We start from the raw sequence: 23,576 nt of genomic DNA on the forward strand, positions 1-23,576 counted from the left end.
GCATTACAGAATACAGCATGAGTTTGTGATCTATTTTCATTTGTCACATTAGTGCAATGCCTTCGTATCTCAAATGGTAGTACTGTAGAAAGTCTTCTCTAGTGCCAACTTGGGTAACACATTCATATTCTATAACCATATTCTTTCCTAATCTAACTTTTTTAAATTTTACTATCACTGTAATATAAAAAGCCATGTCAACAGCTATCTCTTTTCTTACTTATTAGATAAAATATTTTGAACTTTAACCCTTCTCTAATAGCTCACAGGAGCCTTCTTTGCTACTTTGTTTCCTTAAGTTAATTTTAATGGGTGAATAAGGCTTCCCTGGTAGCCTTATGGGTGAAGTAAAAAATTAGACTTTTAAGCCATGTTAATTAGCTAAAACCGTCAAACAGGATTATGAAAGAAATTAGAAGGGTAGGGGAAAATTGTAGAATTATAAAGCAAGTGATTTTTTAAAGTAAAAGGTATCATCCAGTCTTAAGGTGAAGGGTCCTTTCTACAAGTCATTAATAATTTCAACTGTTCTTTATTTCCTACAAAAGCAACCTTCACTATGTTAACAAAAGTACTGGGAAAGATTGAAGTGTTGAGAACCTAGAAAATACATATCCTTTGATCAACATTCAGTGCTCTCCCCAAACCAAATACTATCTTCGTTTTGGCCAATAAACATTTATTAAGCACATATTATGTCTAAAACAATATCCTAGCCATTTAAAAAAGAAATATAAGTAAGAAAGACACATAACTAGCTGTGATATAAAAGGCAGAATGGCTGCTTAAACTTATAAGTAAAAGGAAAGTTCTGAAGAGACTACAAATATTCATAAGGATTAAGAAGTGTTTCCAAAAAGAGCCTTTAAAGACAGACCATCTTCTGGCATGAGAGACAGAAGGGAAGTCAAGCCAGGTAAAGGGATCGTGTGCAAAGCAACAGAGATGGAAATTATTTCTGTTTGAGAGTAGCAGATAGTCAAGTTTGGCAGGCCGAAGGGTAAAAACAGGAATTTGGGCCAGAAATTAGGTCAGGAAGTTGGTTGTAGCTTGAGTATAGAAAGTGTTGAAAGTCAAGGAAAGAGTTAATATTCAATTCAATAGGCAATAGATATTTCACACAACATAGCCAAAGTGGAAGCCTTCTTCCCACAACCTGTTTTTCCTCCATCTCTATTTCTTACCTCAGGTCATCTGGGCTACCCTACTGTCTCTCATCCTCCTCTCCAAGGTCTTTATGCTAAGCTTCTAAGTCGCTTCAGTCATGTCTGACTCTGTGCGACCCCAGAGACGGCAGCCCACCAGGCTCCCCCATCCCTGGGATTCTACAGGCAAGAACACTGGAGTGGGTTGCCATTTCCTTCTCCAATGCATGAAAGTGAAAAGTGAAAGTGAAGTCGCTCAGTCGTGTCTGACTCTTCACGACCCCATGGACTGCAGCCTTCCAGGCTCCTCCGCCCATGGGATTTTCCAGGCAAGAATACTTGAGTGGGGTTCCATCACCTTCTCCGAATTTATACCTTACTTTTGACTAAATTTTCACTCTCATCTTCCATTCATGGAGTTTGACAACAAACTACTTGTTACACCCAGAATGGGAATGGCATCCTTAACCTAGAACAACTCTCCCTTCACACAGCCACCTGTATGTACCTCTCATACCACTCATTATAGTGTTTTGTAGTTAACTGTTAACATACTGCCTCCCCAGCTTTACCAGGAACTCAACAAGGGAAAGGGCCATGCTTGACTCATCCTGAAAATCCAGAGTCAGGGTACTGTAAGTAATAAATAAAAGGTGGTTGACTTAATTTTAAAAAATGAGTGAAATTCTAGATGTTCAAAACCTTAAATCAAGAGCCACAATGCTGAGTGATATGTACTAGGTTACCAAGAAAGCTGATAGCTAAAGCAAAAGTAAATTTTAAGTTTTGTGATAGCACATGATAGTTTTTAAGTCAAAGGCAATCACTAATGCAGGATACTCTGTCATTTCCCATGTCTAGTATCATGAAAAAGCAAGATTTTGCAAACTGAATAAGCAAATCTCCATTTGTATAGTTTATTTGTGATCTGATTAGTTCAATGTGATCTAGAAACAAGTATATACTTATATTCAGTCTTTTCTGGTTAAAGAGAGAGAGAGAGAGAGAAAAGGCTACATAGCTTGTTTTTGAACTCTACATAAAAAGACCAGGCACAGAGAGAACAAGATGACAGAGGAGTAGATGGATGTGGAATACATCTCTCTCCACAGATACATTAGGAATACACCTTCAGACACAGAAGTGCATTCAGAATACCAGTTGAGAGTGCACAGGAGTACCTGACCAGCAGAAAAGAACATATAGACCCACGCAAAACTCAAGATCAAGCCCTGAGCCTTTGGAGTGGGAGCACTGAATCCAAGACCCTAGACTTCCAGAGAACTAACCCTAGGAGGTATCAAATACTGAGAATTCACACAAAGGAAACCACTGTAATACAAGACCCAGCATCACTCAACCACCAGTAGCACCCTGTGCAGGATGCCTCATCTAAACAAACAAACAAAACAAAAATACAAACCAAATCATCAGCAGACAGTATTACCACTTCACTCACCCTTGCCCATCAGAAGAAAAACAAACAAAAATTAAGCACAAATATCACCCTATTTAAGAAGCTTACACAAACCACTGAACCAAACTTAGAGGTCAGAAACCAAACAGAAAAAAGAATTCAACCCTGAAGACTGGGAAAAGGAGACCTCAAACACAATAAGTTAAAAAATATATAATGAATAGGCAGAGAAATACTACACAAATGAAAGAACAAACTAGAAACACAGAAGTCCAAATAAATGAAGAGGAAATAGGCAAAATACCTGAAAAAGAATTCAGAATAATGATAGTAAAGATGATAAAAACCTTGAAAGCAAAATAGAGAAAAATGCAAGAATCAATTAACAAAGACCTAGAAGAATTAAAGAAGATACATGCAGAGACAAACAACACAGTTACTGAAATTAAAAATACTCTAGAAGGAATCAATAGCAGAATATCTGAAGCAGAAGAACAAATTAATAAGCTGGATGATAAAATGGTGGAAATAACTTCTGAAGAGCACAATAAAGTAAAACGAATGAAAAGAACTGAGGATCATCTCAGAGACCTCTGGGACAATATCAAACACACCAACTTACAAATAATAGGGGTCCCAGAAGATGAAGAGAAAAAGAAAGGGTATGAGAAAAATTTTGAAGAGATAAGTTGAAAATTTCCCCAACATGGAAGAGAAAATAGTCAACCAAGTCCAAGAGGCACAAAGAGACCCATATAGGATAAACCCAAGGAGAAACACACCAAGACACATACTAATCAAACTAACAAACACTAAACACAAAGAAATAATATTAAAAGCAGCAAGGGAGAAGCAACAAGTAACATACAAGGGAAACCCCATAAGCTTAACAGCTGATCTTTCAGCAGAAACTCTGCAGACCAGAAGGGAATGGCAGGATATATTTAAAGTACTGAAAGGGAATAATCTACAACCAAGATTACCGTACCTGGCAAGGATCTCATTCAAAATTGATGGAGAAATCAAAAGCTTTTCAGACAAGCAAAAGTTAAAAGAATTCAGTACCACCAAACCAGCTTTACAACAAATGTTTAAAGTGAAGGGAAGTGAAAGTGAAAGTCACTCAGTCATGTTCGACTCTTTGTGACCCCATGGACTGTGTAGTCCATGGAATTCTCTAGGCCAGAATACTGGAGTGGATTGCCTTTCCCTTCTCCAGGGGATCTTCCCAACCCAAGGATCAAACACATGTCTCCCACACTGCAGGCAGATTCTTTACCAGCTGAGCCACGAGGGAAGCCAAATGTTAAATGGACTTATATAGTCAAGAAATACAAGAGAACAAAAAAGATTTCCAAAATCAACCCCAAACAATTAAAAAATGGCAATAGGAACATACATATCAATAATTACTTTAAGTGTAAATGGATTAAATGCTTCAACCAAAAAATACAGACTGGCTGAATGGGTACAAAAAGAAGGCCCATATTATGCTGTCTACATGAAACCCACTTCAGACCTCAAGACACATATAGACTGAAAGAGGGAGGATGGAAAAATATATTCCATGCAAATGGGAAGCAAAAGAAAGCTGGAGTAGCAATCCTCATATCAGATAAAATAGACCTTAAAGATTACAAGAGATAAGGAAGGACACTACATAATGATCAAGGGATCAATCCAAGAGGAAGACATAACAATTGTAAATATCTATGCACCCAACATAGGAGCACCTCAATATATAAGACAAACACTGACAGACATAAAAGGAGAAATTGACAGTAATACAATAATAGCAGGAGAATTTAACACCCAACTCATACCAATGACAGATCATCAAAACAGAAAATGAATAAGGAAACACAAGTCTTAAATGATACATTATATGAGATCTCACTGATATCTTTAGGACATTCCATCCAAATGCAGAATAATACACCTTCTTGTCAAGTGCACATGGAACATTCTTCAGGACAGACCACATCTTGGGTCACAAATCAAACCTCAGTAAATTTAAGAAAACTGAAATCATATCAAGCATCTTCTCTGACCACAACACTATGAGACGAGGTATCAATTACAAGAAAAAAACTGTAAGAAACACAAACACATGGAGATTAAACAACACATTTCTAAATAACCAACAGGTTACTGAAGAAATCAAAAAGGAAATAAAAAAATTTCTAGAAACAAATGGCAATGAAAACATGACAACTCACAACCTATGGGATGCAGCAAAAGCAGTTCTCAGAGGTAAGTTTATAGCAATACATTCCTATCTCAAGAAACAAGAAAAACATCGAACAGACAGCCTAACTTTACATCTAAAACAAATGGAAAAAGAACAAAAAAAAAAATTAGGACAAGGAAAGAAATCATAAAGATCTGAGCAGAAATAAATGAAAAAGAAATGAAAGAAACAATAGTAAAGATTAATCAAACTAAAAGCTGGTTCTTTGAGAAGATAAACAAAATTGACAAACCTTTAGCCAGACTCATCAAGAAAAAAAGAGAGAAGAATCAAATCAACAAAATTAGAAATGAAAAAGAAGAGGTTACAACAGATAATGCAGAAATACAAAGGATTATAAAAGACTATTATGAACAATTATATGGCAATAAAATGGATAACCTGGAAGAAATGGACAGATTCTTAGATCAATCTTCCAAGACTGAACCAGGAAGAAACAGAAATTACAAGCGCTAAAATTGAAGCTGTGATCGAAAATCTCCCAAAAAACAAAAGCCCAGGACCAGATGACTTCACAGGAGAATTCTATCAAACATTTAGAGAAGAGCTAAAGCCTATCCTTCTGAAACTCTTTCAAAAAATTGCAGAGAAAGGAACACTTCCAAATTCATTCTATGAGGCCACCATCACTCTGATACCAAAACCAGACAAAGACAACACAAAAAAGAAAACTACAGGCCAAAATCACTGATGAACATAGATGCAAAAATCCTCAACAAAATTTTAGCAAACAGAATTCAGCAACACATCAAAAAGCTCATACACCATGATCAAGTTGGGTTTATTCCAGGAACGCAAGGATTCTTCAATATATGCAAATCAATCAATCTGATACACCATATTAACAAACTGAAAGATAAAAACCATATGATCATCTCAATAGATGCAGGAAAAGCCTTTGGCAAAATTCAGCACCAATTTATGATTAAAACTCTTCAAAAAATGGGCATAGAAGGAACCTATCTCAACATAGTAAAGGCCATATATGATAAGCCTACAACAGACATAATTTTCAACCGTGAGAAATGGAAAGCATTACCCCTAAGATCAGGAACAAAACAAGGGTGTCCACTTTTACCACTATTATTCAACATAGTTCTGGAAGTCCTAGATACAGTAATCAGAGAAGAAAAAGAAATAAAAGGAATCCAGATTGGAAAAGAAGCAGTAAAGCTCTCACTGTTTGCAGATACTGTACATAGAAAACCCTAAAGATAGTATCAGAAAATTACTAGAGCTAATCAGTGAATTTAGCAAAGTTGCAGGATACAAAATCAGTACACAGAAATCACTTGCATTTCTGTATAATAACAATGAAAAATCAGAAAGAGAAATGAAGGAACCAATCCCATTTACCATTGCAACAAAAAGAATTAAATATCTAGGAATAAATTTACATTGGAGAAGACTCTTGAGAGTCCCCTGGACTGCAAGGAGATCCAACCAATCCATTCTAAAGGAGATCAGCCCTGGGTGTTCTTTGGAAGGAATGATGCTAAAGCTGAAACTCCAGTACTTTGGCCACCTCATGCAAAGAGTTGACTCATTGGAAAAGACTCTGATGCTGGGAGGGATTGGGGGCAGGAGGAGAAGGGGATGACAGAGGATGAGATGGCTGGATGGCTTCACCAACTTGATGGACGTGAGTTTGAGTGAATTCCAGGAGATGGTGATGGACAGGGAGGCCTGGCATGCTGCGATTCATGGAGTCGCAAAGAGTCAGACATGACTGAGCGACTGAACTGAACTGAACTGAAGGAGACAAAAGAACTGTACACAGAAAATTATAATACATTGATGAAAGAATTCAAAGATGACATAAACAGATGGAGAGATATTCCATGTTCCTGGGTAGGAAGAATCAATATTGTGAAAATGACCATACTACCAAAGGCAATCTACAGATTCAATGTGATCCCTATCAAATTACCAATGGCATTTTTCAAGAACTAGAACAAAAAATTTCACAATACATATGGCAACACAAAAGACCCGGAATAGCCAAAGCAGACTTGAGAAAGAAGGACGGAGCTGTAGGAATCAACCTTCCTGACTTCAGATTACACTACAAAGCTATAGTGTGCTAGATCAAGATATACATCAAGACAGTATGGTACTGGCACAAAAAGAGAAATATAGATCAATGGAACAAGATAGAAAGCCCAGAAATAAACCCATGCACCTATGGGTACCTTATTTTTGACAAAGGAGGCAAGAATATACAATGGGGCAAAGATAGCCTCTTCAATAAATGGTGCTGGGAAAACTGGACAGCTGCATGTAAAAGAATGAAATTAGAACACTTCCTAACACCATACACAAAGATAAACTCAAAATGGATTAAAGATCTAAACGTGAGACCAGAAACTATAAAACCCTCAGAGGAAAACACAGGCAGAACACTCGATGATGTAAACCAAAGCAAGATCCTCTATGACCCACATCCTAGAGTAATGGAAATAAAAACACAAGTAAACAAGTGGGACCTGATTAAACTTAAAAGCTTTTGCACAGCAAAAGAAACTATAAGCAAGGTGAAAAGACAACCCTTGGAATGGGAGAAAATAATATCAAATGAAACAACTGACAAAGGATTAATTTCCAAAATATACAAGCAGCTCATACAACTCAATACCAGGAAAACAAACAACCCAATCAAAAAGCGGGGAAAAGACCTAAACAGACATTTCTCCAAAGGAGAAATACAGATGGCTAACAAACACATGAAAAGATGCTCAACATTACTCATTATTATAGAAATGCAAATCAAAACCACAATGAGATATCACCTCACACCGGTCAGAATGGCCATCATCAAAAACTTGACAAACAATAAATGCTGGAGAGGGTGTGGAGAAAACGGAACACTATTGCACTGTTGGTGAGAACATAAATTGATACAACCAGTATGGAAGACGGTATGGAGATTCCTTTAAACACTAGGAATAAAACCACCATATGACCTAGCAGTCCCACTTCTAGGCATATACCCTGAGGAAACCAGGGTTGAAAAAGACACATGTATCCCATTGTTCACTGCAGCACTATTTACAATAGTTAGAACATGGAAGCAACCTAGATGTCCATTGACAGATGAATGGATAAAGAAGTTGTGGTACATATACACAATGGAATATTACTCAGCCATAAAAAGGAATGCATTTGAATCAGTTCTGATGAGGTAGATGAACCTAGAACCTATTATACAGAGTAAAGTGAGTCAGAAAGAGAAAGATAAGTATCGTATTCTAATGCACATATACGGAATCTAGAAAAATGATTCTGAAGAATTTATTTACAGGGCAGCAATGGAGAAAGAGAAATAGAGAATAGACTAATGGACGTGGGGAGAGGGGAGGAGAGGGTGAGATCTATGGAAAGAGTAACATGGAAACTTACATTACCATATGTAAAATAGATAGCCAACAGGAATTTGCTGTATGGCTCAGGAAACTCAAACAGGGCACTGTATCAAACTAGAGGGGTGAGATGGGGAGGGAGATGGGAGGGAGGTTCAAAAGGGAGAGGATATATGTATACCTATGGCTGATTCCGGAGAAGGCAATGGCAACCCACTCCAGTACTCTTGCCTGGAAAATCCCATGGACAGAGGAGCTTGGAAGGCTGCAGTCCATGGGGTCGCTAAGAGTCGGATTCGACTGAGTGACTTCACTTTCACTTTTCACTTTCATGCATTGGAGAAAGACATGGCAACCCACTCCAGTGTTCTTGCCTGGAGAATCCCAGGGACGGGGGAACCTGGTGGGTTGCCGTCTATGGGGTCGCACAGAGTCGGACACGACTGAAGCGACTTAGCAGCAGCAAGCAGCAGCATGACTGATTCATGTTGTGGTTTGATGGAAAACAATAAAGTTTTATAAAGCAATTATCCTTCAACAAAAAAATAAATTAAAAAAAAAAGAAATATGAGTGGTAAAATGAACAAAAAAAAACTCATAAAAACAAAAAACAGCAGACACACAATTTTTATTACTGAATTTCATTTCAAATAAAGGATAAAAAATCATATTATTAGGGCTGCCACAATAAAGTACAACAGAGTGAGTAGCTTAAAAAAGAGAAATTTCTCACAGTTATGGAGTCTAACAGTTCAAGGTCAAAGTGTCAATAGGGCTGATTTCTTAAACCTCCCTCATTGGCTTACAGGTGGTTACTTCTCACTGTGACATGTTCTTTTCTCTGTCCACACATCCCCAGTGTCTCTCTCTGTGTTTTCTAATCTTCTAAAATTGGATTAGGTCATATTGGATTAGGACCCACCATCAAGATCCAATTTTAAACTCAACGCCTCTCTAAAGACCCTACTTCAAAATACAGTCACATTCCAAAGTTCTGAGGGCTTGGGCTTAACATATGAATTTAGGAGGAACACAGTGTAGTCTTCAACAGCCCTCACTTACAAATGATACAGAAAATATAAAACAAACATCATCTTTTAAAATATACTTTAGAATTTTGTTTGTTTGTTAGATTAACAATCACAACTAACTAGAGCTTGTAAGTAATCTTGGAGCTATTAAGGAATGATAACAAAGCACATGTAGATCCCACTCCAATTCCACTAGCTCTCTAGACCAAACAGATGGCATAACAGAGCAGATATTTACATGACGAACATATAAATAGCTGTAGCTAAATGTCCTAATCCAGAAAGCACATTTATTCCCAGAAAAAAAAAAAAAAAATATATATATATATATAACTTAAACACATCTAGGAAAAGATCACACACTGAGAGTAATATCAAATATTAGTTTCTTTCCATTTTTACTTACCTCCTTAAAACTCAAAATCAAACAAACAAAAAACAAAGCAAGTTTGGACTCTACCATTAATTTATTCAACAAATATTTATGGTGCACCTGCATGACAGTAAGCTTCATTCTACTGAGGGGAGAGAGAATAAACAAACACAAAAATAATTGTATAGCATAGTAGTGGTTATTGACGTGTGCTGTGAAGAAAGTAAACAAGGGTATGGAAACAGATGAGAGATGGGAAATATAGATTTGGTATCAGAGAAGGCCGATATGATTAGAGAATAAGGACACCAAGGAAGTAGAGAAGACTTTTGAATATCTGGGGGAAAATATTTCAAACAGAAAGTGAAAGGTCTGCCAAATCAATTTTTGTTGGTATGTTCCAGGAGCAGCAGGAAGGCTAGTGTACCTCCCACAGAATGAGAGGAGAATATAAAAGATGAGGTCAGGCTGGCAGGCTACTTTGAGAGAATAGACAAGATTGGGCTGGGATCTGGGAGAGGAGTGAAAAGTACATAGGAGGTTGTTGCAGTAGCCCCAGTGGAGACCACCTTGGCTTGTTCCAGGGAGCAGTGGTGGAGTTGTTGAGAAGTGGCAGAATTCTGGTAAATCTGAAGTGAGTCAACAGGGTTTGCTTATAGATTGTATATGGATTATGAAAGAAACAGGAGGTCAAAATAACTCTATGGCGCATAACCTGAGCAACCAGGTATAGAGATAATACAACTTTAAAAGAAATGAGTAGGGAAGAGGAATCAAGAGTTGAGCTCAGACATTTTAGGTTTGCCTATTAGAGTTGCTAAGCTGGAGACTAGTATACAATTCCAGAGTTGAGAGAAGTTATGGACCAGAGATTTGTTTATTATGACTTACATTTTCATTTTAACTACTCATGTATCAATGGTTTTGCTAGTCTTAATAAAAATTTCAAAGATATTTGAGAACACTGTTTGTTTTCCAAAGTCATGAAACAATGAGATCTCTGAAAACAAAGGACAGCTAGAGAAGTTATAGGACTTAGCTTTGGGCACTCCCAACATTGAGACGTAGTTATCCCACAGGATACCCAACCATGAACTCTATTAATCCTAGGATATATGGCTTTTGTGATTTTAAATGTAACTGTTTGGAAAAGAACTTTTTTTATACACAGCAATGATTCAGAGACAAATGCAGCCTTCAGTAAAAAATGTAAAGTTAATGTTAATTATAGTCTCCTTCTCTTCAAATGTTTTCAAAAATGAGGAGAAAAATTATCAAGATGCTGAATTAAGAAAACCAAGGAGAAATTAAATTCATGCTCCTATGTACACCTAAATCAAGCATTAATCATTCTGGTGAATCAATAACCAATAGTTTTAGCCAAACTGATTTAAAGAAATGCTGAGCAAGAAAAAGCAAAAGGATAATTGTTTCCATCAGTAACCACTGACTGCTTGAAAGAAACAAAATAAGAAGCAAAAAGTCCAATTAGCCCAAAGCTGGCCCTAAAATCGAAAATGGGTTGATCTCATAAGCTGTAGTTCAAGCATATCCACAGGGCCCCTTGGTCAATCCAGTCCATCATTCCACTTCCAGCAGTGATTGATGTGGGATATGGTTATGACCCCTAATTCTCTGTTCCAGCTTTTTAAAATAATCATTTATAACCTTTTAACCATAATATTGAATAAACTATGCCAGTATGCTTTGCTAACACAAAATCATGGTTTTATATGAATTTAGGTGCTACTATCTGTCACCAAATTATCCATTTACTCTAGGCCATCAAATTTACTCCTGTTCTATTCTAACATAAAACTCTTTTTTATTAAAGATGTCCAGGGAAAAATATACAAAAATCACCTGCTTCAAACATGAATAAGAAATAACAAACAAAAAGCCAGAATGACCTAATGAGATAGTGATTAGATTTGTAGGACTCCACAGTCAAGATTTTATAACAAAATAATATGGTTTGAATATAACCCATCAGCGATGTAAATGATGATGTTCAGTTTAAAATTGATTAGGTCGTGTCCATCTTATTTCTCATGATTGTCTCTAAATTGAGAAAGCCATTTTTGCCTTATTTTTTTAAGTTAAATATTTAGTCACCAATCTTGAACCCTTTTGGCCAATGCTTGATTTATATATCTTAAAGTTCCTTCTTCAAAGCATTGGGATATTTCCATAGTCCTTTAATTTTAAAACACCATCAATTATAATATATACCATCAATTTAACCACTTCTTTTCAGAATGCAAGTGTAGATAATATTTTGTCAGTAATGAACCTGTCAAATCCAAGGCTGAGCCATGAGTCATATTATACAAGGAAAGGAGAGAGCAGAGGAAAAAAAATACTGTCTTTGAGTTTCAAAGCTCACTTTCTTGCAGTCCTAAGCAAGAACAATTGTGAAAGCCATTAGAGAAACAGAAAACTATTTTCTAAATTTATTACCTCCCATTAGCAGAAGCTGGATTTGATAGACTAGAAAAACATAGAGTCATATGAAAACGATCTGGTAAGACAGGAAAAAGAAGTAGGGACACTCTCCTTAACTAGCCCCAAGAGACTATGGAAAGAAGGAGCTCAGAGGTAAGAAACACAAGCAAAATACCCTTCCTTATTCCCCCTCTCTGAACTCACCCATACTGGGTTGGGGTCGGGGTAGGAGGCGGGGGGAGCGCTCTTTTAGCATGATTGTGGCAAACACTGAAAGCAGAGGGATTTGGCTCCATTCAGTGGCAACCCACTCCAGCCTGGAAAATCCCATGGATGGAGGGGCCTGGTGGGCTGCAGTCCATGGGGTCGATAGGAGTCGGACACAAATGAGCGACTTCACTTTCACTTTTCACTTTCATGCATTGGAGAAGGAAATGGCAACCCACTCCAGTGTTCTTGCCTGGAGAATCCCAGGGATGGGGGAGCCTGGTGGGCTGCCGTCTATGGGGTCGCACAGAGTCGGACACGACTGAAGTGACTTAGCAGCAGCAGCAGCTTTGGGACTCTGGAAGAAAACTGCCTCAAAAGCTGCTGTGAACAAACCCTGGGGTAGCCATAGTGTAATCTTGGCATCACTGTGTAAATAGATAAAAGGAAGGCCAGTTTAGCTTTCCTAAGCCACTCTTGATTCCCATGAAGTATGGATAAGACCCAGACCATCCTAGATACCCTGAAAGACAATCAAAGTATGACTGAATTGAAGATTGGGGGGCTTTCCCTGAGCCCACGATGGTGAGAACCAAGGTAATCCTACAGCAAAGACTGAGAGGTAGAGAGATAATGCCAGACACTTGATGGAGGATGTAGGTGGGACTTGGCATGAAGTACCATCAGGGCCAAGGTGAGGTTAAGGCATCTGTGGAGAACCATGGACCTTAAGCAGGCTGAAAAGAGCACTCTACAAACTTTATCAGCTATAGACCGTATCAGAAAATGCACAGTGGTGCCCAGAGGACTCATGCATGGTAGTGGTCACCCCTCAAAGGTCACCATTCAGGAGAGCATTCCAGACCAACCATCCAGCAGTAATAGACACTAAGTGTCCAAAGGTTACCACGGGGATCCAAAGGCCCCATCTCCCATCTCCATGAGCTCACATAAACAACACTCTTCACTCCAACCACACATTTCTGATCCAAAGAACCTGAGTAGTTACCAGAAAGGAGGATTTATATTGCTGAATCATACCAGTTTGCCAATCTTATTGGCCCAGTCCAATTTAGACTGAGAGATTTATCCCAATCTCCAGGGAATGGGAGCTTATGAGGAATATCAAATCACTTATGGAAGACAGAAGAGCTTAAGTGTACTGTGGATAAATCTGTGATCCCTACAAGTATCAAAAAGGAAAACTACATTAAAATGTTCATATCCATTCTATGATGCATTCTAATTTCAGAAATGTTAAAAATATGAGAGGGAGAACGCAGAAAAATGTGTCTAAACTGAAGAACTGCAGTATCTTGCAAGTCAGGGTTGAGAATGCAAATTGTTTCCTAAAAGAAAAAAACTCATGAAAATCACAACCACATTTGTTAAGCCTTAATTTACAGAGCATTCAGTACTGTGAATATATACATATATATATATATGTACAGTTGACCCTTAAACAACACGGGTTTGAACTACAAGTGTCCACTCAAATGTGGATTTATTTCAGTAGTAAATACTACATCTGAGGCTGCCTGAATCCACAGCTGCGGAACCATGAATACCTAGGAATCTCGGATGCAGAGAGCCAGCTGTAAGTTATATGCAGATTTTCAATTGCACAGAAGGTATGTACTCCTAACCCCTGCATTGTCCAAAGGTCACCTGCATATACGAACTCAGCTATAACAAAGTTAAGCAACTTTCCCAGAGATTATATATACATGTGTGTGTGTGTGTGTATATATATGTGTGTGTGTATATATATGTGTGTGTGTGTATATATATATGCCGAGACAAACTTTAGGATGGTTCCAAACATCCTAAAGAAGAAGCACCAGCTCTTGAAAATGTCATTTCTCAGGCCGTGCTTCCTAGTGTCCAAAAGCCAGTTTCTGGGTAGGACATTATCACTTGGCATGAGACTAACCACAGGCTTGGAGAGAGAAGGAAGTGAGGGTGGCTAAGTCTAAGTCAAAATGTGGGAAAGGTAAATCTTCTTAAGAAGAAATGCACTGGTCACACAAGACAATCACTAAGAAATCCCCTTCAAAGACTCAACTGCAGAGCGATGAATGAGTATCAGTTAGGACTCTCCTGGTGACTTCACCACGTACACACCAGCAGGTAACTAAAGATACAGGGCAGTGGTTTTCAACTCTGGCTACACAGGTTGCTATTTAAATTTGAAATTTACAATCTCCTACACTAGCTTCTCAAACTTTAAAGTGATACAAATAACATGGGACCTTATTATACCATATATATATATATATTAGTAGAACAAAGAATATATTTCTAGTTGGTGATTTAATACACCTTTTCTTTTCATGGTCTATAGTTTTTCTTTTTATATTTTTTAACACCAAAAACATCTTGTATGGGGCATAGCTGATTAACAATGTTGTGGTAGTTTCAGGTGAACAGCAAAGAGACTCAGCCATACATGTATCCATTCTCCCCCAAACCCACTTCCCATCCAGGCTGGCACATAACATTGAGCAGAATTCCAAGTGTTATACAACAGGTCTTTATTGGTTATCCATTTTAAATACAGTAGTGTGTACGTATTTGATTCAGTGGATCTAGGACAGGGTTCTGCATTTTTTAAGAGTTTCTAAATGAGCCTGTTACTGGCAGTCCATGGACAACACTCTGGCAGCAGCAAAAATTTCTGGGTAGAACATTATCACTTGGCATGAGACTAACCACAAAGCCTGAGAGGCTTCCAAAAATACTGTTAATGGGATCCTACTCCAGATATTCTGATTTGATTGGCTTAGCTGTAGGCTGGGGCTATCAGGATGTTTATAAGTTCCTCAAGCGATGCCCTTTTGCAGCTAAGGTTGAGAAAAACTGGTTACAGGTAATTGCAAAGGTAAACTTCGTGTGATGTAATACCACACTGTAATTTCAGACTTGTGTATTATGAATCTCTTCCCTCATTTGCAGTTCCTCCACCTAACGCTGGCAAACAAAACATGCCTTGGGTACTCAGAATCCTAGCGTCCACCATAATCTAATCCATACATAGATCTATATCACCATAATCTAATACCAAAACACTATAATCTAATCCATGCATAGATCCATAACATAGTGCCTTGCTGGATAAAGGATAGCTGCAGAACATGGATCCCACCTCTCAGCTGCAGTGATTTTCCTAGAGCTGCTACTAATAGCCCCACTGGGATCTAGGAGAACTAAGCATATCATAAACAGAGCTGATAAAGGAGGTTTCCCCCAGGAATTCCTTACAAATTTATTCAAGACGGACACTATCCTACCCTATTAGAAAGACAAAGAAGGGGCACCATTCTGGGGCAAGCTTTGCTCCAGGAAGCAGAACCATGCTCACCACTGGCTGATATAATTGCTAGGCTGGCAATTTTCACACTGTAATCACCTGGGAGCTTTAAAAATTACTACCTAGTCCTACTCCCAAAGATTCTGATTTAATTAGTTTCCTGTGTGGCCTGAGCGCTAGGAGGTTTATAAGCTCCCCCAGGTGAATTTAATGTGCAGTCAGGGTTAAAAACCACTGGGCTAACAGGAGCTCAACACTAAGAGAAATTTTCTGAATTGCCTAGTTAGTACTCTTCCCCCAGTGAGGCTTTTGTGTCTCTCACAGGGCTTAGCCACCAACCACTCCATCATAATTTATCTCACAAGGGCTCTCAACTGTGTGTGAGACATTGCACATTTCTTTTCCTTCCTTAACCAGTGTGAGTGCAGAGTATCTCCATGAGGAAATGATCAGTCTAGAGCAGGGGTCTGCAAATTAAGTACCAAGAGCCAAATCTTGCCACTTACCCTTTTCTGCAAATAATGTTTTATTGGAACACAGTCACATCCACTTGTTTATATATTGTCTATGGCTGCTTTCAAACTAAAGAAGAGTAGTTATAACAGAGAATCTATGGCTGTTATTGGGCTGCACGCCACAGGCCAGCAAGCCTTGTAGTTACCCATCCTCCAGACTGAATAAAAAGTCAGTAGACAGGGACAAAGACATCAGTGGTTTATTGGTCAGAAAGATCTTACACAAAAATTCCTGGAGAAACACCCCACCTTTACAGCATACAGTGGGCAGGACATGGCAGCAGTCTTCGCTACTAGGGGGAGAAGGAGGCCACTGTTTATGTGGGGAACTGATGTCAGGTGCGATTCTCAGTTAACAAGGACTAATTAAGCCCTATAATTAAGAGGATTGGATCTAATGTGAGTGAATCAGGGACTGGTCAAGAAGGAGGGTCTACAGAAAGCAGAGAACACCCATCCTGAATGGCCTAACCACACAGCTATCGAAGCTGAAACTACTATCTGGACCCGGGCACAGAAGAAGTTTACCAACCACTGGTCTAGCGATACGGAGGTGTCAAGCTGCAGCAATATCTTCTGGGACAAGCTGAGTGTTCTAAAACAGACCAGGGGATTCTATGAAGGGCAGAATCATACCATAAGCAGTGAAAACGTCCACATCTTGGAGTATATGGACATCTGGGGTATATGGACAGCTGAATCACAATTGCTCCCATCAATCTAGCCGTTTCTACTAAGGCAAGTGGACCTGGACTTATCAGTCTATACCACCTGGTTGCCTACACAACCAGTTTATAAGAAAAAGATCTTATTTCACAGCTAAACTGGAAGTGGATATCTGTGAGATCAATCAGAATTTGTGGAGAAAAAGATTGAAAGAAAAAGTATTAACAGAAGTGAAGTGGATCAGAGGTAATCAGAGAACCCAGAACAACAAGGCAACAACATTGGTGTATTTTTTAAAAATCAGAGTCTGATAGAATAAAAGGTCTAGGAAGCAAGCTGAGAGGAAGCGAAGTATGTTCAGAGACAGATATCTGTCCACAGCTAAGTTCAAAGCTAAAAAGTTCTGGTGGGAGCGGGGGGGGTTTCCCTTGCATGTTTACCATGCACATTCCCATGGACTTGTGCTATTTTAATCAGCTACTATTTTTTCTTATCCTTAGTTTAAGAAGTGGCTTCTTTTTTCTCAACTATTTTGTTTCTCAAGGAATATTGTAGCCTAACAACTTTCCCATGGGAGCAGTTTTCCAGCAGTAAGAGAATGCAGAAATTGAAGAATTCACTTTATAAGAAACAACTCAACTATACTGATCATCTTAAAATTTAAAACATTAAAGAGGCAGAATTAAGTTTATTTCTTCATCCCATCATACAAATAACATCTTTATACTTACTATGCTTTGCACATGTAAGTACTTAAAAGATATTTAATTTACTAACTTTCAAGGTTACTTGTTAAGATTATAGTCAAAACTCCAATATTTGCTTTTAAAGTAATCTACAAGAACACTATATGTGCTCAGCCCTGTCTTTGAGATTTTCTTGGAACCTTCAAGATTAATTTTGACATGAATTCTATTGATAGGATAATCAGCAAGGATGCAAAAAAAAAAAAAAAAGAAGCTTGGAGATAAAATCAATGCAAACTAGTACAGCCACTATGGAGAACAGTGTGGAGATTCCTTAAAAAACTGGAAATAGAACTGCCTTATGATCCAGCAATCCCACTGCTGGGCATACACACTGAGGAAACCAGAAGGGAAAAAGACACGTGTACCCCAATGTTCATCGCAGCACTGTTTATAATAGCCAGGACATGGAAGCAACCTAGATGTCCATCAGCAGATGAATGGATAAGAAAGCAGTGGTACATATACACAATGGAGTATTACTCAGCCATTAAAAAGAATACATTTGAATCAGTTCTAATGAGGTGGATGAAATTGGAGCCTATTATACAGAGTGAAGTAAGCCAGAAGGAAAAACATAAATACAGTATACTAACGCATATATATGGAATTTAGAAAGATGGTAACAATAACCCAGTGTATGAGACAGCAAAAGAGACACTGATGTATAGAACAGTCTTACGGACTCTGTGGGAGAGGGAGAGGGTGGGAAGACCTGGGAGAATCACATTTAAACATGTAAAATATCATGTAAGAAACGAGTTGCCAGTCCAGGTTCGATGCACGATACTGGATGCTTGGGGCTAGTGCACTGGGACGACCCAGAGGGATGGTATGGGGAGGGAGGAGGGAGGAGGGTTCAGGATGGGGAACACATGTATACCTGTGGCAGATTCATTTTGATATTTGGCAAAACTAATACAATTATGTAAAGTTTAAAAATAAAATAAAATTTTTTAAAAAATCAAAGAAATATAAGTAAAAGGCATCATGCTCATTCAAAATGGCCCCTAAAATGACAGAAAACAACCACAGACAAATGATAACTTTTCTGAAAGAAACAAAGGAAATTATATTCTAGGACGCTAAGAAGCCAAAGGAGGTCCTCTCCCTGCTACCTGGAAGTCAATCAAATCTCTCTGTAGAACAACGGGAATAAACCCTTTGGGCATCAACATCTAGACTGGGGTATATCAGAGAAGTCCTCCATTAGAAGTCAAAGAGGAAAGAAAAACATGGTGCTTAGAAAAAGAATTAGTGTCTAGTTTGTCATCTAGACACTTAAGACAAGGAGAAGAGAAAAATTAAGGGAAAAGCTGAAAGGGGCTGTTCTCAAAGGAATTTCATGTGATTCTAGGTACACATAATTCATTGGGGCATATGTGACAGAGTGAAGCACAGTTTGGAAGAAAGGTATTTTCTCCTCTTCTGAAAAAGCCCAGTATCATTCTGCTACTTTGAAAATTTAGAGGTACTGAGACCTTGGCATGTCCATTTCCAGTCTTAAAAATGGGCATCTTTGGCAGTTACCTTCTACACATCAACTAGAGGAAACCAGGCAAAGTGGAAAAACATGGCAGATAGACTAGTTTGGGAGAACTGATGAGTCAAACATCAGAGACTTCAAAAACTGGAGATGAAGGGAAGAGCAGAAGAGAAGCTTTACAGGAAAATCTCCTATAATAAGTAAGTGAAGGCCGTTACAAGAACCCTTGATTACTGCCACTAATGGAACTTCTGAAGTTTCAGCCACTGATGAACAGGTAGGAGGCCAGGGAATCAGCTGACAAAGGAAGACAAGCATCAGGGCTATACGGTAGATGCTCAAGGAAACCGGAAACTGTGAGGCCCCACAGAGGCTATAGAGTATTATTTTGAGACTAGTTTGTGGTTTGGAAATTGGACGGATCCATTAAAACCATGGGAGCTAGGAAACCTTATTGTCCCTCAACAGCATGAGTTTGTGGATGCAAACTTGAAAATTGCTCCAACAGAACTCTCCTCCATATCTCTACTTCTTTCTGTGTGTTGCTCGGCTTTGCACACGATATAACTGTTTAATGCTGGGTAACTGCTTAACTATACCCAAAGTCAATTCCCAAAAGAGAGGATGGCAATAGGACCAATTTACCATCATACCCCAGAGGCAGAGCTCTCATGCCAGACTGCCTCACCGGCTTCTTGCCAACCTATAATTGTCAATAAGTCAGTTGCCCACCCTGATAAGGTCAGATGTGATCAGAGTGGAAAGGTGACTAATCAGATGGAGACTTAATGAAAAAAGAACCCCTGAAAAGGTAGCAATGGAAAAATCATGGTTTTCAGGGCTGTTCACAAATATTCCCATCCTCCTGGGCACAGAACAAGATCACACATCTAGCATCCCCACTGACCACATGACTTGCTTTGACAAAAGCAATGTGAGTGGAACTGACATATGTCACATCCAGGTGGACAATTTAGGAGCCCTTGCATGATTCATAGTGTTCCCTTTCCCTGTTGTAACCATAGTGGAAATAAATATAGATGGAATATACATTAGCCTGGTTCCCTGCGTGCCTAAATTAAAGCAGAGACCTCCCAGCCAACTCACTTTAAACATGTAGCTTGAGCAGGAAATGAACCTTTGTTAAGCCAAAATCACTGCAGATGGTGATTGCAGCCATGAAATTAAAAGACGCTCACTCCTTGGAAGGAAAGTTATGACCAACTTAGACAGCATATTAAAAAGCAGAGACATTATTTTTCCAGTAGTCATGTATGGATGTGAGAGTTGGACTATAAAGAAAGCTGAGCGCTGAAGAATTGATGCTTTTGAACTGTGGTGTTGGAGAAGACTCTTGAGAGTCCCTTGGACTGCAAGGAGATCCAACCAGTCCATCATAAAGGAGATAAGTCCTGGGTGTTCATTGGAAGGACTGATGTTGAAGCCGAAACTCCAATATTTTGGCCACCTGATGCAAAGAGCTGACTCATTTGAAAAGACCCTAATGCTGGGAAAGATTGAGGGCAGGAGAAGAAGGGGACAACAGAGAATGAGATGGTTGGATGGCATCACCAACTCAATGGACATGGGTTTTGGTAGACTCCAGGAGTTGGTGATGGACAGGGAGTCCTGGCATGCTGCAGTTCATGGGGTCACAAAGAGTTGGACACGACTGAGCAACTGAACTGAACTGAACTGAACTGAAGCCTCAAGAGATTTGGAGGTTGCTTTATCATAGCATAGCCTAGCTTATGCTGACTGATAAAAAATTGAGCAGATATTCTTAAACTTGACCCAATGCATATTATAGAGTATATAAAAGCCATCCCTAAGGGACTCCCAGAAATAGATGTGAAACACTATCAAAGTGGAAACCACGAAAAGGCTAAGAGGTCCTACAAGAGTTAGAAGTGAGAGACAGTGATAATGTTTATTACTATTGATCTAACTCTATATTTACCACTTGAAAACATGAAATATATTTACGTCAGAAAATATATTTGAACCTTTGCCCCTGCAAAAGATCTTCTGTCTTCATTGGAGATAACATTATGAGGAGCTTGTTATTGTTCTTAAGAGATTTTAAATTAATTGTTCTAGCTCACATTCTACATGAATCTGACACATAGAAAATTATATTCTGTGGCAAATAAGATTATAGATGGGTCCATTATGTAACAACTGTAGCATGCTTTAGCAGTTTATATCTCCTTCAGAGAGTATACAACATAGAGATGTAAATTCTTTTAATCGCAATTCTGCATAAATAGACTTTCTGCACTGCATTGCCAAACTTGGATCTTGAAAGTGATAAAGTACAGATGCCTACAGTTGCAATCATAAAAATGTAATTGCTGAGAAAAAAATTATTTCTGATCCATTGGAGGAATTTATTACAGAAGGATGCAACTGTGTAAGTTATCACACATAGAAAATGAAAGTGAATGACTGAAATATATCCCAGCCTGAACATCCCTGCAAAATGACCTAGTGATTTACCTGTGCCCAAAAGAAAAAAAATAGATTAAAGATAAATCAAGTTTGGTGGGAAAGACTGGTAACTATAAAAAGAGCAGAATAAAGATTTATGAATCAATGAATTTAGAAGTCAGAGTGACATAATAATATCTATGACCAATTACTCCAAAAATTAAAATGTAATTTTGACTTTGAGTTATATACAGAGATGGTAAGTAATTTCTGTGGAACCTTGAAAGCAAAGGAATATAACATGAAGATAAATAATGACAAAAGGTGAGACTTTTTTAATGGGATTACTAAATGATAACTTTATCTGGTGGCATTATGAACTTAAAGATCATGTTCCAAAAGAACATTCTTTTGGAATGTTTTCCACTATAATTAGAGACTATATTACATGCTTAAAATAAACAATGTAACAATTTCAAATTAAACACTCTGAAAAAAAAGAATGTGATGATATATTTAGTATGATGTTATTCTAGTAAAAAATCTTTAATTTAATGGAATTTTTTATTGTATTGATAGGTAATACATGATCAAAGTGACGAGAAGGTTGTTCATCAAATCCAAATTAATGACTCTGACTTTGAAATGTACTGGTTTTTTGTAAGGAGAATCCCATTATAATGAAAATCAAGAGCTTGGGCAAATAATTTTATTGTACAAAAATTCTCTTTTTAACATGAGACCATTCTGTGGGTGGCAAAGACAGGGACTTCAGTGAAGTTTCAGAGTCATCTAATATCAATTTCATACCAGATATTAGTATCTTATAGACTGCCAAAGTTCATAATTAAGCTATCATCAGTGAGGCACATGTTTTAAATCATCTTTCCAGTAGGAGATATGCTAAGTAAAAATATGTACAAAGCTTACTCTTAGAGCTACTCTCCTCCCCACCATCCACCTCACAAAGAAGACAAGCAGAAAATGTTTAAATCAGAGGTAAGGTCAGTGTCATTTCTCACTTAAGAAACCCTAGAGTACTTCAAGGCCTTAGAAAAAGGGACAATTTGTCTTAGGGGATATGATGGAAGGTAAGTCTAAAGAGGAGTTTTCTCATAAATTTGGGGTTAAAAACAAAAAATTTAAATCTATACTATAGTGTAAGTTTCTCCCAGCTCTACTCTAAGAAAAGCCAATAAATAAAACCTGGGCTTACATAATAAAGTCAGAGAATCATTATGCATATTATCAAGGAATTATTCACTTTATGGAAAGATTTTTATTATAGAATAACTTAAATATCTGCTTTTCTCATACATTTTGGTATTTTAAAATAATTTCCTATTTGACAGATGAGCCACCATGTGCTCTGAGGCAAGTCACCTAAATTCTTTAGGCTGTTTCTAGTTGTTTCCTTTTCGGTGTAATAAGAATGGTTTTAACCATGCTGCCTGCCTCACTCAGTTTTCATGACAATTGAACAAGATAATTTGCATAAAGGTACTTTCAAAACTGCATATGCATATTATTACTTTTTTGCTTTTTAAAGAGAATCTGGGGAGGAACTTTCAGAATGTTATCATTATTATTACTAAATAGATACCTTCATACACTTTAAAACATCTTAAAAGACAATTTTGGATAACATATCATTCTATAAAAATCAAATCTTTCCATTATTTATTTTTCCTATGTTCTTAGTACTTTTGCAGTTACTATTCATTGTAATTTCCATGTTATCAATACCTGGATTATGAGAGGCTCCAGTAGTTTCTCTACAGTGAATGTCTGGACCCGCAGATCCTGAGGATTGATACTCAGTGTGATTGGTGTTTCAGCTGACATGCTGCCTGTGCACAAAAACAAAAAGACATTTACTAATAAAGAAAAAATACTTTCTAGAGGAAAGCACTAATGAAAATCATAGCATATGTGTGCTTAGTATTCACGCACCTCCTCCTGCTATCAGCTGTAGCCCTCAGAGGACAAAGGTGGCAAGTCCACCAACAGAGATACAAGATATTCCCCAACTGTTTTCTCAGGTCATGTTTCTGGGCTTGGGTCCTCTAACAAATTAATTTATGCTGGTTTGTTCATGACTAAAATTATAACCCAGCCAAGGTGAGTTTGCATTTGATCAGGAGTCTTAATTAAAAAAAGAATGGCTGAGTTGGTGAGAGATATCTTGCAGCAAA

At 38.0% G+C, this 23,576-nt stretch overlaps 1 protein-coding gene across 6 annotated transcripts in view; it reads right to left on the reverse strand.

The window, feature by feature from the left end:
- The window catches only part of CTNNA3 (catenin alpha 3), a 1,976,430-nt gene that overhangs the window by 1,832,713 nt on the left and 120,141 nt on the right, over positions 1–23,576 (reverse strand). For all 6 annotated transcript variants that reach the window (XM_070781776.1, XM_070781778.1, XM_070781775.1 and 3 more), the window contains one exon: positions 23,128–23,231. In XM_070781776.1, the coding sequence (XP_070637877.1) occupies positions 23,128–23,226 (99 nt within the window). In that variant the 5' untranslated portion in view covers positions 23,227–23,231. The remainder of the gene's footprint in view (positions 1–23,127; positions 23,232–23,576) is intronic.

The sequence above is a fragment of the Bos indicus genome, chromosome 28 (genome assembly GCF_029378745.1).
Source record: "Bos indicus isolate NIAB-ARS_2022 breed Sahiwal x Tharparkar chromosome 28, NIAB-ARS_B.indTharparkar_mat_pri_1.0, whole genome shotgun sequence".
NCBI classification, from domain to species: Eukaryota; Metazoa; Chordata; class Mammalia; order Artiodactyla; family Bovidae; genus Bos; species Bos indicus.